Below are 17,336 nucleotides of genomic sequence, written 5' to 3'. Positions count from 1 at the left end.
TTAACTGGCATACTGACTACTGCATCACCCAGTTAATGTAGGAAATCCTCTTGGCTTAATTGTACGCTTACATGCGGTTTCTTGGTAGGTGCTTAAGTCATAATTTAGAATGGATAAGCAAAATTGGATTTTTGTATTGGGGGACAGCTAACCCTTTTCGAGTTTTGGCTAGCCTGCTGGTGTTAGAGGCTTGATGCTTTGAATACTTTCAGAGAGGAGGTGCAGGCAGTTTTCCTTTAAGCCTTTGTCTAAATCAGGAGTTGAAGACAAGCTTTCTATCTCTTGTGGTAACAGTGACTGAATTTATAGTACAGGGCAGACTTTGGCACTTTGCACCAAGCCAGGCATGATGAAAGGTCCTTGGGCTTCATGTGCTGTGGGCTCTGACAAACGTTGCAACTTCGAGTCTGAAAGCCTTGGTGTTTCAGACTTGGCTTGATAAATAAACAGAAAGACCCCAATGAAAATTTCTGGTGATGCTTTTATGTACTTTGTGTGTTCTTTTTTCTGTTTTATATATAACCTGCTGACATACAGTCACTGGAGAACAGTGCTTCTCTTGTTTATCCATTGCAATAGCTGAACTTCAACCAGGTTATGGCTTCCTTTTTTCCACTTGTTCTGACATTCTTCTCACTATAGAGAAATAATTTTTAGCAAGATAGATATTGATAAAAGATCTAGACAAGATCACATGCTAGATTGTTTGTAGATTCAATCTATGCAATCTGTAAGTGTCCTTATTTAATTAGAGTTTTATTTTTTATCTGCATGCCTGACACTGTAGAGAGTATGTCAGGTTAAGATCAGCTTTTTATGTGTTAGGGTTTTATGTGCTTTAGCTTTTTATGTGTTTAGGGTTGTGACAAAATTACTGTTAATTGAACAAACTGCGGAGCGTGGCTTCAGCCCGAAGCAACTGCGAAATAATGTAATTTGGGCTGTGGCTGGCAGCTTGTTGCTTCCAAAAAGGGAAGGTGTAATTTCTCCTCACAGTTTCCCTGTTCTGTTCCCCACCACTGCTTCCCTGCTCCCAGAGATGTGGTTCCACCATCTTTCTTGGGTTTGCACTGGTGCTGAACCCTTGCAGAGCTTGCTTCTGTTTATTAACCTGATGGAAAACTCCTCTCTTTCCTACCGGGGCTAATTTCTGCGAGTTTAGTGAGGCTGACCTACAAACAGGTCTGTCCAGTGCCAGAGCTGGTGGGAGGTGGGAGGGAAATAGTACTCTTTGGAGTACTGTTTGGAAACTCCTCAAGCCTCCTGAGACCACTGCGTAGCCTCCTCGCCCAATGCCTAGTACCTCATGTTTGCAGTGAACTAAAAGTGTTTGCAGAGATGATTATTGTGGCCCAGATGAAGTGACTTAACTTCTGAAACTGCAAACTCATTTCTACATCTGATTTTGTAGTTCATGTTAATTAGAGCAGGAAACATGAGAAACTTTAAGCTGAAAGTTTTGTTGCTGAAAAAATAAGCCTCTGTGTGTGCTCTTACTTATGTTTAAGAACAGTCTATTTACTTCGCTCCAATATTTTCATATAGGTTATTGGTGAACTTCTGAATGTGACTGGTACAGTTGAAGTTGTTTAAGTGTTGTCGGATTCCCTAACTGTTTTTAGTATTTTTGCATGCTGGGATTTGCTGCGTTACAAGTAAAGCTGATGGAACCCTGTGTGTATGTGTGCATGCACATACCCTGGCCTAACACAGTTGAGGGCCAGTGGCTTAGTCTAAACTGTCGATGGAGGTAAATTTAGCCTATGCTGACTGTCTGTCCTAAAGCAATTACTTTTATTCAGTTCCACAAATCCAGAAGGCAGGAACAGTTTAAGCCACCACAACTGTTTGCAAAGTGAGTTTGTTTCAACACTGATTTAGATTAAACCACTCAAATGCACTATTGCCACTTCATACAGATTCCTTAGACGTGATGAAACATAGCTGGGTCTGGTGCTGTTTTACTACAAGAGGAGAAAATCTGGCACTTTGTTAGCGCTGTGGGAAGTCACCCTCTATTTAGCTGCTCACCCTTTTTTGCCCCTCTCTTGAGTATAGCCTGGCTGGCCTCCCTGGGGCTGTTCTGGCAGGAGGAGGCTGCTGAAGGCTGAGATGAGTTAACTGCATATATAAGGAAAGACCGTAAAAAAACTTTCTCCCATGTACCCCTTGTGTTGGCTGGCACTTCATTTATTTCAGTTAGAGTGAAGAAGTCTTTGTGGGTGGGGAGTGATCTTGTAGGTAGCTAGAACCAATCCCACAGATGACTTGGATACCAAGAAAGAGACAATGTACTGGAGTTTTATTTTGGGACTACTTGACCTGGTTTCAGGCAAAATTTATCCTGTTTTTAGCATTTTGGATTTGAGAAGTTTCAGAATGGGAGCAACAAAGATGAAATGAATTTGGGAGAAATTGCCTGAGAAGAAATAATCTCTCTCTCTCTCTTTTTTTTCCTGGGCTAAACACCAGTCTGCAGAAAGCTTGCAATGTGATCCTCAGAACAAAATTAGCTCTTCTCTCTCAAACTGTTAGGGATTCCTCCAGTTTCTTTGACAAATTAGGGTATTGGTCCATGAACAAGCTATTGAACCATGGATGAAATTGTGACTGTGCATTGTGCTGTGCACAGTCAGCACCTGTTAGTATCTTCGTTGTGCCAGGGACTGTAGTCTCAACCTGTGGTGAACAGGAGGTAGCTTGTTGAAAGAGGGGCAGGGTCCCCTATGCTTACCACAGGGGAAAACCATGAACATGGGCATTGACCACAAAGTTGTGAGGATACTGTAAGTGTACACCATAGCTTATGTCATAGTAGCTTTTTCGTCTATCCGTAGCTTTAGTTTAATTGAACACACTATGTGAGCTTAACCAAAAAAAAAATAATGTTTAATGCTTACCTCTCCAGGTAAGGAGAATGACTTATGACACGTTTGAACCTTACTTACTGTTAACAGTGATGGTTGATTTTTTGTTTTGTTTTGGTTTTTTTTTCTTACTTTGAGGGAGAATGCAAAGTCTTGGTGGCAGAGCTCAGTGGGTTGGTTCCAGTGGTTTAAGTCAGCATGTTCTTGTTATAGAAAATGGAAAGCCAGCGGGATAAATTTTAAATCCTGCAGATGTTTAATGACAGGTTTCAGCAAACTTACGAACTCCTCAACTATTTAGCACAATACCAGAGCCAGACACCATAGACAGTATATTTCAAAGAAATATTTAGAAGTTGCCAGTGGAAGCTAAACTTTGAAAAACATGAAGTCATTCTTGAAAGGGTTCAGATTTGTTAAATAAAATGTGAACCTATTTCTTGAAGCTAATGTTAGTGTATCTTGGTGGGGAAAACACTGTATAGGTGTTAGCTTGCATGAAAGAGGGAAGCTTTTGCATGCAGGCAGGGGAAGGTACTGTTGCTGGTTTAGTACGTCATTCTGCTCAATGCATATTTCATCTTTGAGTCTTAAATAACACCTTTTGGATTTTTCTCTTTCAGAATCGTAATGAAATAAAAAATGGAGCGATCCTTCGATTAACAACATCTCCAGTGAGTTACTGTTCTGTTCTTCTCTCCATGCAAAATGAAAATTTGATTAGTAAATCATTGTGAACGGACACATGTATTTTTAAGTTTTAGCCACACTGTATCCCACAATCCTCCTGCCAAGGAGGGTGATGGAGTGGTCACAAGATGACTGCATGTGGTCTTTTTTTGAGTTATGGGGACAGGGCTGGTACCTCTGAGTGACATTTAGTGATAGTATTGGCACAACCGGGTGTTTTTTGCATCTCACTTCTCTCCAACTGGGAACAGCTTTCATGTCCAAAATGCCTCTGCTTCCCTACCGGCATTGCAGCCTCACTCAAGTTGCTCTTTTTCTGCCCCAGAGCTCAGAGCCAAGAGAAGAGGCTGGGAGTTGAATCACAGAGAGCTCTGCTGGGCAGCTCAGGTCAGAGCTTTTCTGCTCTCTGAGTTTCTGTTGAGTGAGCAGCAACTGTAAAGCTGAGATTTTACTGTCTTCATTTTATTTTTTTTCAACACCACCTCCTTGCCAGCTACTCCAAAAGCACAGCAGAGTTGCTGGTTGCCTTGTAATGGCCTGTTTTCCTGCTGAGTTGAGCAGTACTGTTGCCACATGCTGAAAGCCACTATTAGTCCCTGAAGATGTATGTCTAAGGCAGCAGCAATCCCATTTCCTTGCTGACAAATGTAGTGTGCCATTAAAATGGTTTACCTCTTTTATGGTGGTGTTCTAACTTCTGCAGATTCAAAGCATTCTTATGGCCAAACTCTGCCACCCTGTACTGCAACTCATTTGAACAGGCAAGATGGAGCTGTGGTGGTTTAACTTTTGGCTTCTGTTGAACCTGTTAAGAGTGGGGTCAGTTACCGCCATAAACTGGGAAAACTTCTAGATAGCAGCCACATAGATATTATTGTAAGTACGTTTTTGGATGGATCACTTTTCAGCTAGTAGGGCCTAGGCTCACAGTAAACAGAGAAGTGTATGTTTTTACTAACTTCCCAGGTTCTCCAGGTATCCCGTGTGTTTCACTCCTCCCCAGCCTGCTTAACTTGATGATGGCTTATATCAGGCTTAGGAGGTGACTGAATTTGTACGCAGGTCTGTGTATAGGCAGAAATTGCATAAGCCGATATGGAAACATATACATGCCTTGAGTTTTTTTAATAAGTGACTGCAATATTAATCTACAGGAGTGTAGCTTCTTAATAGAAAGCACTTCCAAGCAGCAGTCAGCTGGGCAAACACAAGAGATTTCCATTATTCCTCGTCTTTTCCAGTGATCGCTATTTACAGAGCTTTACAGTCATAAAAATAAACAACAGTTTAAGACCATGGCTCTGTTAGAGTTAATGTGATGCCGGAGTCTCTTGCCATAAGTCACCAGAACAGCCTTGTACATGGTGAAAGCACTTGCTGGTGGAGTACACCCTATTTGATGGAATTTCCTCGGAAACAGAGCCTCAGCACCAGCTCCTCCTAACCTTTGGGACTTCTTAAGAACAAATGTCCACTCCAATTGAAAATGACTATCTACTGCTGAGACTTGGGATCTCATGAAATCAAAACAACGTCTGTGGTTCATCAAGAACCAATGTGGTCCAAATGTACTGCATCATTCTTTTGTGTAACCATGGCATGGAGTGACAGCATGAGATGACTCATGGAATCCTTCACTGTCTCAAAACCCACAACCAATTGCACCATGCAAAACTAAGGAGAAGCTGTGCTGTGACTGATCTTTGGAAATGTCTGATCACTTGTGCAATTGGAAACATGACCTACAAACACAAGACAAAATTTGGATTTGTAACACTTTCTGCTAATACTTATGGTCAGGAAGGTGGAGCTCTGCACAGGACTCTATTCTGCTTGTTCTGTTTCTTTGATGATTTGATTTAGGGACTGTCAACCAAGATAGCAGTCCTTGGGATACTGAGGTGTTTTCTGTTACCTACCAAGTTACGGACCACTCTGGCCCTCGCCCACAGTTTTGACTTGACATTTGACTATCTTTTACAAGATAGAAGGCCAGTTTACTTTCTAGTCTTCAGTCATTATTTATCCCTGAACCTGTGCTTATTTTCAGATTTACTGATGTTTTTAAAAAGTTTTTATTAACTTTTTCCCAGAATCAGAGAGGTAGCTTGGAAGGTGGTTTCAAAGGACTGGACTGTTTTTTGTCAGATTAGAGAGTATTTGTATTCTTTAAATAGATGTAAAATGAAGTTCTGCAAGTTCCCACCCTACGATAAATAGTATCTTTCCTTTTAAGATGCTGTCAAAGTGGTCATCATAGAAGTACCTAAAATAAGATAGATTAAAGGCTTCCAAGCTGTGGTTTTTAGACTGGTGACCCACACAATGCTTGCCATTTACCCTGAAAGCTAACAGGCCATCTGTTTCCATTTTTCCTCTGAAATCCTGTATGAGAGCAACAGTAGTTGGAAGAGATAATGTGAAGAACAGGCTGCATGATATGCTCCTGCAAAATGTGAAAGACGCTTTCCTAGCTTTTAGACTTGGGTGGGAAATGTTTTTCTCATCCTGTGAAAATATTAAGATTCTGAACACTGAAACTATCTCCCCCTTGCGCCAGAAAAAAAAAAATCGTAGCAAAAATGCTTTTTGAAGAGGTGGAGGAATTAGAAAAGAAGAGGAAGAAGGAGAGAAAATAAGAGGAGCCACGTACAGATTATGCAGTGTCTGGGATGTGTCCATATAGTTCCAGAGAGGCGAGCTGACTACTTCCTGGCTATTGTGGACAAAAAATAAATAAATCTGTCCTGAACTTCACAGCTCTTTTGAGGAAACTTTTTTCTTTGAAGAGTTGAGAGGTATCATTTTGACCAGTTCTGACGGCTGCATGAATTTAAAATGCTTTTCTAGTTCTTAATTTTCATGCAAGTTATTACTATGACAGCCAGTAGTCTGGCTGTACCAATTCACAGTTGCATGCCATAAGTTACTGAAAATTGGGTGAGAAGGAAGAGATATGATCTTTTTGAGTTCCGTTGTCAGTAGCCTCAATTTGTGTGTTGCTCATACACCCAGAACAGGTACCATTAAAGACTGAAATGAGAAAAAAAAGTAGTTTCATCTAGAAGTAGTAAACCAGTGTTTTTGGTTTGGCTGGGTTGGCATTTTTAAGATTAGGATTTGAAATCTAACTCCCCAAATCCAAATGTTAAATGCTTTCTCTTTTCCAATCTTAAATTTAGATTGTTTTCTGTGCATATATAGGGACCTTTTTCTGAAAAGTCATTGTTAATATTGCAAGGGGAAAACTGCACTTACAGCGTGCTGCTAAAACCATTATAAATTCTTGCCTTCTTCGATTTACAATGTGTCTATTTTAAACTTCTTTGAGTTAAAACTTTGCAAACGCCAGTCCTTAGGCCTGGTGGGAATTTGAACTGCGTCTTTGTTTCCGAAGGTCTGTTTGCTAAGTTTGTGTGATTCTCTGAAAGGCTGTTTTTTCTAAACAATGCTATTTTTTTCCTCTATAAACCACTCACCACACAGACACCCTGTTTCCTAGGTAACTTGAGTACAGATTGAATTGTCTCTCATATTATCTTGTTCCTATATCATGTTTCTTATTTATTTTTAACCTCTCCTATCATCTTTCTTACAATTCTTGTGCTGTTGTGTGTTTTTTGCAGTTTTTCTGTGACCTGTTTTCCCCCTTTGTCCATTTGCATTTCTGAAGGACTCATCAAAGTTGCTTATGCAGCATTTCTTGTTTTATTAAACGGGTGACAGTTGAAATGCTAGATTGCTATTGTCTTTTTTTGTGATACTCATATTCCAGTGGATGTTGGTTAGGTTTATAAATACATGAGCTGTAATTGCTTCCGAGTGTGAGACTGTTCCGAAAGGATAGTTTGTGTTCTGCAATGCAGCAAGCAGAGTCCAACCTTTTAGTGTTTGCAACTGCAAGGATTCCTTTGATCTGATCCTGCAAGTCCTTGTTCAAATGACTAATCATTTTGACGTGATGCTAAAATATTCGAAAACTAAACTGAAGGAACTGGCCTCTTTTTTTTTTTTTTTTTTCATTAATGGTTTTCAGACAGAACTGATTATTTGAGTACATGCTGGTTATTTGAAAGTAACTTCTTGAGCATTTAAAAAACATGCCTTGCTGATGAGCTGTATTCCTTAAACCTGAGTCAATGGGTAGCCTTTTCTAATGTGGCTATTTATGATGCCTGATCGTTTGCTTTTGTCCACAATTTTTTCTTTGATCCCTGTTGGAGATGGTTGGGTTCTCAAACCTGTAAGTTGTTTATAGGCAGCTGTATTAGCATTTCTAGCATGAGCAATCATGTAAATGTAGGTGTTCGTTAATAGTCATCATTTTTTCTCTGAATGTTTTTACAGATGTGAGCAACCTGTTTTCTTATTTATATGTGATCTACACAGACAAGGAAGTGTAGGGGTTTTTTTAAACCTATTTCTACTTACACAGCTGAGTCCTCTACCTTTGAGTAAAAGTTTGGGGATCTGGTCTATAATCTTGGATCTACAATTGGTTTAATATGTGCTCAACTGTCTTAATGTTCTTGTGGTTCAGTAAATGCATAAATATTTGCAGGTCTAGCTTATTAATGTTATTATGTTTATCATGTAATGGTGAATTAATTATTATTGAACCTTATAGCAGGAGCACTGACCATGGAAGTCAATGAGCCACTTTTATATTTGTCTGCTCATGATGCAAGAGGAAGATTTGGGAAGTGGAAGTGGTTTTTGTCTTTTTATAGATAAAGGTTTAATATCTTTGGGTTTCCAGAGGCATATTTTGAATAGTAAGCAAAAAGGATTGGTTCAGATGCAGCAAGAAGAAAAATGGCTTCTCATTCTAAGTGGCTACTGATTGCATAAACTTATTTTAGGCATATTTGCATAAAACATACGGTTATCCATCTGTAATGCTTTTATTGCTGATTTAGTACACAACTCTAGATGTGACTGTTTCCCTGTTTCTCTGTTTATGCCTCCTTAGTTGTTTATAGAGATTGCGTAGGACTGCTCTGTGTGTTACGTTTGTACAGGGCTTTAGATGTACAAATTGTGTTTGAGTATTAATGTAAAAATGTTAACAATTAATGTCTTTGCTAATTAAAATGGAATCTCATTGCTTACCTGGCATCAGATGCTAGTCAGCCTTGGTGGGTCTGTTAAGTCTGGTTTGTCCATGATGATGGTTGTGTAACGTATCCACTGCTCCATTGCTTTCTGATGTATATACAGTTGTAGGTGAAGTGGCAATAACAAGCCAGGGAAAGGCAGCAGTTTAAACCACCACAGTGCTTCAGCACTGAGTGATTTAAGTTAAACCACAGAAATGCACCTGTTTGGTTAGTACAAAACCATATTTGGTAGTTACTGATGTTCTGTATGTGCTTTTTCTAGCACAACATTGAATAATGTGACTAACTTACCTACAGGGGAGACCAAAACGTTGTATTTTATTTTATTTGCGTTTTGTAAAGGATAAAAAAGAAAATTGATTGCATAATGGCAAAACAGTAATTTAAATCACTCATCCAAATTTCTTCCGTAGCACATCAATGTTTGATAGTGGTTGCGTGTGGAATCTGTGTCCTCCCTCCTGTCCTTGCTTGCTGTATTTGTATTCTGTACAGAATCCCAGTGTACATCTGGGTAATAAGTTGCTTTCAAAGCTTGCACAAAGTATTCCATGGCAAAGAAATGATAATTTGATCAGTAGAATCCCTCGTTAGGATGATCTTGGGATTCCTGACCTCCAAATGGCTATTGAATCTCTAAGCAAGTCACATCTTAGATTTAGGTCATTAGTTTTCTTTTTAAGCTGACATCTCATCAAGCTGCTCCTTTTAAGCACTGCTACTCCCTAAGGGCAACCTTTCTGGCTGTCCTTGGAGCAAGTCATTTAAGACTAGACATGCAGCTTATGTCTCCTGACAGCCTTTTCAAAATGCTGGGGCTTCAACAGCACACGTTTTACAAGCTTCCTGTCTTCCTTCCTTTCTAAACATGAGAGAAGTTAATGCTGTCTTTCATTTACTCAAACAGATGCCTTTCTGTTAATTCCTTCATAATGGTTCTCAGTTGGGCAGGTTTTATATATTTATTTATTCTTACCTGAACGATATTTCAGTAAGAGGAGAGACATGGCAGCTAGCTCTGCTATTGCTTTAATGAGCTGTGCTCTCTGTCCATCCGCTGATGGATTGTAAATCATTAAAATAGCTCCCTGGTAAGCACTCAGAGCATATTTCATCTGGGTTTCATTTTTTAATGCAGTCATAAGTGAGCTGTACATTCCATAAGCACATATGAATACTATGGCAACAAGAAATAGGAGGCTTGTGAGAACTGCATGGTATCCACTGAAGCAATATTTTCACCCATCAGGCACTTGTGATGACAACAGACAACATTACTTTTGGCCATGTTTCCAGTAAGAGTACCAGCACTCTTGCTGAGAAAAATATTTGGTTGCCCCTTTAATCAAGATCTACTCTGCCATTATCAGTTCTTTGCTCTTTGAATAGTAGGAACAAGGTTTATTGGATGCAGTGTCTTGCAGAACTTGTTTAACGTAAGAAAAGTATAGCTGTGTAAAAACTTTGCTGATGGGGCATTAGCATTGGCATAGTCAGATAAAGCCTGCGATGTTCGTAAGCTGTCTTTTATGTGCTTAAAACAGGGCTGAACCACTTTTCTGTTGGAGAGATGTTGCTTTATAGATTTTTGTGCTCTGTAGAGGGGACCAAGCTGTGTCTGATCTAAGATTTTATTTTGTAGTGTGGTGAATTTCAAAGCTCTTGCTCACTTCAGAGGAAAGAGGATTAACGTACCTTTGTTGGTAGATTGGTCCTGCTCATGCTGCTGTTCTGCTGTGTGGGTGAGCTGTTAATGCTTATCCCTGTACTGGTGGTCTCAGTTTTGGTGAGAGGTGGGGTGAGCTCTTTCCATGCTTGGTATTGATTCATGTGTAATGGAAGTCTAACCAGAATGGCAGCAGCAGTTCACCAGCCCCAGGTGTTTATGGTAGGGGCAGGAATCTCTTCTCAAGAAGAAGGGTGAACTTGACCATTAATAATCTGTTGTTAATGTGTACAAAGATGAGGCATTGTTTATTTACACAGCTGTTCCAGGTGTGATGTGAAGGGATTTAGAGGAGGATGTTCTTCTGGCTCTACTTACATGTTCTTTCTTTCATGCTTGCTTGCTTTTTTGCTACAGGCAGTTACAGTCCTCATCTGTTTTGGTCACATTGTTCTGGCCACTCAATTACTAGCTGAGCAGCTTAGGAGAGCTGCTCGGTCACATTGAACCAGGTGTTTTGTTCATCTTTCCTCTTTGTTTCATTTTCACTGAGTCCAGGAGCTTTCAGAAGACCCATAGAAAGTGGGAAGAACTGTATCCATCAGTAGGCAAATAGTGGGAGTGGTAACTTTCCAGAACTACAGCAGGTGGAAGAAGGCATGGCGCAGATCTTAATTAGCTGAAGGTTAAATTTGAGTAACCGTTCCTAAAGTCAGGGGAATGCAGCTGCCATGGCAGTATTGAAAATTTTCTGAACTGTTTGTTTTCTGAGGTGAGCAGGAATTCAGACGTTATATGTATTCTGAGAAGGAGTAATGTTCTGAGGATGCCTTGCATCTTTGAGTCTTCCTGAGTTGTTATAGTGGGGAGTCTTGAGTAGAAACACCTCAATGAAGGTGACTGTTTTGTGGAGGTACGAGTTGGCTGTTGAACTTCTGGTTCAAGTAATAATAGTGGTTGTTCTGAATTTTTGTAGCTGATTATGCAAGAGTACTTTAGCAAAACCTCCTTCACCTGCTCTGATGAAGGGAAAGTGTTGGAGGAACTATTTTGTGGTTATCCTGGAAGCTGGAAGTCAGTGGGATCTATTCGTATTTCTTCCATAGGCATCAGCAAATGCTTTAGCCTACCAGCTGCTTAAGTTTGTAAGAATAATCTTTTGGTACCGTTTGGACAGACATTGCCATTACAGAGAGACCATATAATCCATTGTTTCCTCATTACAACTCAATCCTGTTGATAGATTAGATAATTTAGGGTGGCAGAAAGACCTTTTGGATGACAGGATTCTGCCTTTTTTATAGATAATGTAACTGCTGTGGCTGCATTGCCCAATACTTAAGGCATAGAAAATCTCGGGAGTAAATATATTCTGTTTCTTTTCACTGCTGTCTTAACTGAAGATGTTAACCACAGTCATGCTAAGTGGAAGATATTTCCTCCCTATGCATGCTCCTCATCACACATGTTCTGGCCAAAAGCTGATTTGAGACCATGCATTAATTTTTCTTTGTAAAAATGGGAAGTAACAAACCTTGCTGATCTTGGAGGATATTGGAACATTTGATTTATTAATGTTTTTGAAGCAAGTAAAGTTATATAGATAGGAAGCTGTACCTGTAACAACATGGTGGTGTATTTTTCTGTGTTCCCTGTTGAAATATTCACTTGCACTGAAAATGTCTGCTATCTCAGAATCTTGATCTGCAGAGGTGACCATCTCTGTGAAGAGTATATTCATTACTTGAATAGAAAAGGAATTGTCTGTCAGTATAGCCTTTTCTTCTATTTTTTTTTCTCCAGCTGAGAAAGAATAAGCATAATCTCAGAGAAAATAACTCTAGCAGAATTTACCATTAATTTCATTTCCTAATGACATATAGCCTCTCATTCACCTTTTATTTGGTACAGGTAAGAAGTGAATTTTAGGAAATAGACTTTTGCAAGTATCTGTATGTAGTGAGGAGGATTATTTTTCTAGAGAAAAGTACTGGCTATCTAGTTATTAGCTAAAGCTTTTGGGTATTGTGTTCAGGTAAGTGAAAGCATCAAATTGAAAACGTGACATGTATTTTAAAGTATTCGTATGGCAAGAGAGACAATGCAATATGCATTGTTTAAATATCCCATTAGCTTCTTATCACAAAATGGTTGGGGTTGGAAGGTGCCTCTGGAGACCATCTAGTCCAACCCCTGCTAAGGCAGGTTCTCCCAGAGCAGGTTGCAGAGTCACGCCCAGGCGGGTTTTGGATGTCTCCAGAGAAGGAGACCCCACGGCCTCTCTGGGCAGCCTGTGCCAGGGCTCGGTCACCATCAAAGTAAAGAAGTTTTTCCTCATACTCAGATGAAAAGAGCCCAGCTGGATCCCCCTGGCACCTGCCCTTAGGACATTTGCAGACACCGATAAGATCCGCTCCCAGCCTTCCCTTCCCCGGGCTGAACAGCCCCAGCTCCCTCAGCCCTTCCTCACAGGGGAGATGCTCCAGCCCCTCATCTCTTCGTAGCCTCCGCTGGGCCCTCCCCAGCAGTTCCCCGTCTCTCTCAAACCGGGGAGCCCAGCACTGGGCCCAGCACCCCAGACGTGCCTCACCAGGGCCGAGCAGAGGGGCAGGATCCCCTCCCTCGCCCTGCTGGCCACGCTCCTCCTGAGGCACCCCAGGGTCCCACCCGCCTTCCTGGCCACAGGGCACACTGCTGGCCCACGGGCAACTTGCCGCCCCCCGGCCCCCCCGGGCCCTTCCCCGCAGAGCTGCCCCCCAGCGGGTCAGCCCCAGCCCGTGCTGGTGCGGGGCTTGTTCCTCCCTGGCGCAGGACCCGGCACGGGCCTCTGTTGGGCTCCATGAGGTCCCTCTGCCCAGCTCTCCGGCCTGCCCAGGCCTCGCTGAGCGGCAGCGCAGCCCCTGGGGCAGCAGCCGCTGCTCCCGGTCTGTACCGCCGGCAAACCTGCTGAGGTGCCTCTGTCCCTGCATCCTGTATTTCAGACATTAATGGGCAGAATAGGCGATACGTCCACACACATATTGAACTTGCATAAAGATGTATGAGTGATATCATAGTATTTTGTGGGTCGTAATTATTCCTATGCTTCTTGTAAGATGGCATGTGAGTTTTTGAATTGATTGTGAACAAAAGGAAGAGGGGGAGGAAGGAGCAGAAGGGCTGAAGTTGGTCTCTACTGATATAACCTGATTAGGACAGTGTATAGTCATTGTTGTTAAAGATCATGAGAACTGCGTAAATGAGTAAGCGCTGACAGGAAAAAAGTGCTGCCGTTATTATACTGAGATTGTCTGATGCAGTTTGTTTTGTTTTCATTTCTACTTTTATTGATGTGACACGTAAGCTCTTTAAGCCAAAAGCTGTCTTTTGTAATGCTTACATTTTGCCTGAGACAGTGGGATAACTATCCATTGCTCAGTGAATGATTCTGCAACAATCCAAATAATTATAGATAATAATGGAGTAATACATGAGTAATATACTTTTGGAAAATTAGCTAGTATGTGAGCTACTTAATCATTTCTGAGCATGCAAGTGTTAAGTATCACTAATATTAAACATGGACATTGTTCCTGCTTGTGCTAACGTTTTGTTAATTATTGCCATTGTAACAAAAGCCTTTTTGTTGTTTTTTTGTTTTGTATGTTCTGTTTCTCTGTTAGGCTCAAAATGCACAGCAGCTCCATGAGAGGATCCAGTCTTCTAGTATGGATGCAAAGTTAGAAGCACTGAAAGACTTAGCCAACTACTCACGGGATGTTACGTTTGCTCAAGAATTTATAAACCTAGACGGTATTTCCCTCCTAACACAAATGGTTGAAAGTGGCACAGAGTAAGTATTCTGCTTAAACTCTGATGTTCCTCCTGTATGTGGGGTGCTTTCATGCTCAATTTCTGAGTGCCTGAAGTGAAGTATTTCTGTATACAGCTTTTAAGATTATATAAAATAAAACATCTGAAGAGTTTCTGTGCTGCTAGGATAGTATATCTATTATCAATGAGAATATTTTTTTAATTTCCCCTAACAGTGGGCTGGTAGGGATTGTGGCTGAGCAAAGTAGGCAGTCACAAGTACCCTCTGTTCCATGAAGTTTTGGGGAAATCGTAGTTTCTTCTGTACCCGTTGGAATTTAGATAAATCATTGATAGTATATTTAAAGGCTCATATTTAAAAGATGTGATCTGAAAACTGTGGTTTAAATTTCATGTTACTGAGAACATGTTTTGCTTCTGGCTGGGGTTTTTCAAATGATAGTGGCTTTTTGACATGAAATTGAAAGCTGACCTCTGAAAATACATTCATTCTTTACCAAAACTTCCCACCAATTTTCACCATTGGTGAAATTCAAGACCATAGTCCTGAGTAAGTGTCTATTGGCTTAATGTGGAGGGTACTACTGAAAAGGATTGTTGCACCATTAAGTTATGTTCTAACAGTCACTGTTTCAAGTAGGCTTTTGCTTTCAAGTAAAAATTTTAGTGCTTTGCAGTCAGTGTCAACCTCTACTGCACATGAAGAAATCAACAATACCCATACCCTTCTTGGAGAGAAAAAAAATGCTCTGAAAGTAGTTTTCTTATTCAGTGGGGGTGTTCAGTCTTGTGGACCAGACTTAAGAAGTAAATTGCTGAAATTAACCCAAATTCCTTCACAAATGTGCTTGTGTTCCCTTGGATTCAAGAAAGTAAACAGTGTTACTGGGTAAAGCGAAAGCTTTGAAATGGATCACAAATCATCTCTGATGGTCCCATACAAGATATACTGGGGGTTTTCCACAGAAAAGTTAAGTACTTTTTAGAATCCAGTAGTCCTTAGATTGGGAAATGTAAAAGCGCACTCTCGCTAATCCTGCCTGTTGTGTGGTCAATGGTTTATAGGACTCTGAATCCCTACTGCCTAACTCTGGCTAAATACTGGATTTCTAATAGCTGATGGTTTCATCTCCAGTGTTTTGAGGTTATGGTCTTTATTTTTTTGCAGTGATGTGGTCTGTGGCACATATTATGCCACTTCAAAAAAAAAAAACCAAACAAAAAACAAAAAATGCTTTTAGTTACCAAATTTGTCAACTTGTATATTCATATAATATTTGTTGTTTAGAGACCAAAGTAAATTGAAAAACAAAGACAGGTTTAAGTTGATGTAAACATGTGCACACAGTTACTGTGCTAATTAAAAAGTATACTGAATGGGCAGGCTTATATGTGCCTATGAAGGTTAGAACATAAGCAAATTACAAGTCACTGCCTCTAGGTTTTTTTATCATGAATTTAAGTTAAATGGTTTAACATTATTCCACTATGGAAGGTATTTAAGACTAAAGCATTTCATTTGCTATTGAAACAGACATGGAACATTCACGTTTTTTTATAAGCATTTCATTTAGCAGCATCAAAGCTAAAGCAAGTGCCCTTGTCACCCATCAGATGTGTTTGTACTACTGTTTTGTAGCTGTGGGATTGGCCAAGCTGTAGCAGACTGGTCTGGATTAAAAATAACTATTTGGGAGGGAAACTGCTTAAGCCAGCACCACTGTTGAAAGAACTGCTCAGCAAATTACACCCTAGTAGTAATTCCTGGCTGAGAGTATAAGTTTTCAAACCACACAGTGGGCTTGTAGACTGGACATCTGAGCAGTCTTGCCGACATGCCGCACACACACCACCACCACCCCACCACCCCCTTTTTTTTTTAATGATTTGCATTTGGAAGGATTTCAGAGTTTTCTTTTTAGCTGGTGTAACATTATCACCAAAGATGCATTGATAGATCTACCTGTCTAATCTATTTATCAGTGTTTCTGCCTGTTGGGAGACATGCTGTTTAGTTTGGGCGTTACAGAAAGACTCAGACTGTCTGAAGCTGAGACAGCAACTTTGTGTGTTGATGAACTCTCAGTATTTGCTGCAGTCTTTTTCATGTTCAGCAGCCTAGATGTTCTGCAGCTTTTGATAGGGTCTGCAGGTAAGGATTTTGCCAGTCTGGTTTTGCAAAGGGAGTTGTAAAGCAAGGGCATCTATCTATGTTATGCTGTAGAAGCATAGAATCACGTACATTCCCTTCTGTGTTCATACTGTGCATCACTGGCTGATAAGTGCATATCTAACAGAACCTGAGATTTAATGAAAGGAGCAAATCCTAATATACACAGATTCAGCAGCCTAAGTCCGCCTCGATGCTGCTGCTTTCCTTTCTTGACTGACTTTAAGCTGTTGAACCTGTTGTCCCAACTCACGGTCTGTCGCTCATCCAACTCAGGGTCTGTCACTCATGGCTACTCCAGCACACTAAGTCAAAGGACAAACTCCTTTCTCAGAAGAAGCATTTTTTTCTTTTTTTTTTTGACTTTATTATTACAACAAAACAGCTTTCTAAAATGACCTGTGAACAAATAAGGTGTGTGTGGAAGGTGAAGGAGGGTAATATATGGAGGAGAGATTGGGACAAGGACAGTCAGACATTTGAGTGCTCTAGGCTGTCAAGGACAAGCAGCTGGAGACAGTTAGTTGTCCTTTTATGTTCTCTATGCCTGTTTTCGCTTGGACTCTCTGCAGTACCGTTAATAAGAAGTCCCATAAGATGCTTGCTGAAAAGGCAAAGCAAGCTGAAGGCTGCCTTTACTATTAGCTCCCACCCCGGGCTTTGCGCTTTCAGCAGCGTGACCTTCTGGGTTGTGCTGCTGACTAGGTCACTGAAATGGTTCAAGCCACAAAGCTCTTTTCCCTCCTTTTCTGTGCCCCAGTACCTGCTGCTTTTTTTTTCCCCCAATGATATTTTTAACTGATCATTTCAGTGTCCATAGGTTGACCTACCTAAACAATTAGATTAGCATTTAAAAAGGGGGGGAGGGGGCGGGCAGTATTAGAGGAGGAATGAGCGGTGAGAAATTTCAGGGAAGGGTAGAAACTTCCTTGATGGCCCAGTTATAGAAGGCAATATATTTTATAAAGGTACCTTTAAGGTATATCTTCACTGTGGAATTACCTTACCCA

General features: G+C 40.7%; 1 protein-coding gene across 5 annotated transcripts in view; it reads left to right on the top strand.

Annotated features, from left to right (window-relative positions):
* ELMO1 (engulfment and cell motility 1) overlaps window positions 1-17,336 on the top strand; it is a 311,155-nt gene that overhangs the window by 71,893 nt on the left and 221,926 nt on the right. For 4 of the 5 annotated variants that reach the window (XM_037385186.1, XM_037385185.1, XM_037385187.1 and 1 more), the window contains 2 exons: window positions 3,491-3,541; window positions 14,006-14,175. In XM_037385186.1, coding sequence (XP_037241083.1) covers window positions 3,491-3,541; window positions 14,006-14,175 — 221 coding nt within the window. The remainder of the gene's footprint in view (window positions 1-3,490; window positions 3,542-14,005; window positions 14,176-17,336) is intronic. The other variant, XM_037385188.1, reaches the window with a different exon arrangement.

This window comes from Falco rusticolus, chromosome 4, assembly GCF_015220075.1.
Source record: "Falco rusticolus isolate bFalRus1 chromosome 4, bFalRus1.pri, whole genome shotgun sequence".
NCBI classification, from domain to species: Eukaryota; Metazoa; Chordata; class Aves; order Falconiformes; family Falconidae; genus Falco; species Falco rusticolus.
This window is presented reverse-complemented; position numbering and strand designations above follow the sequence as displayed.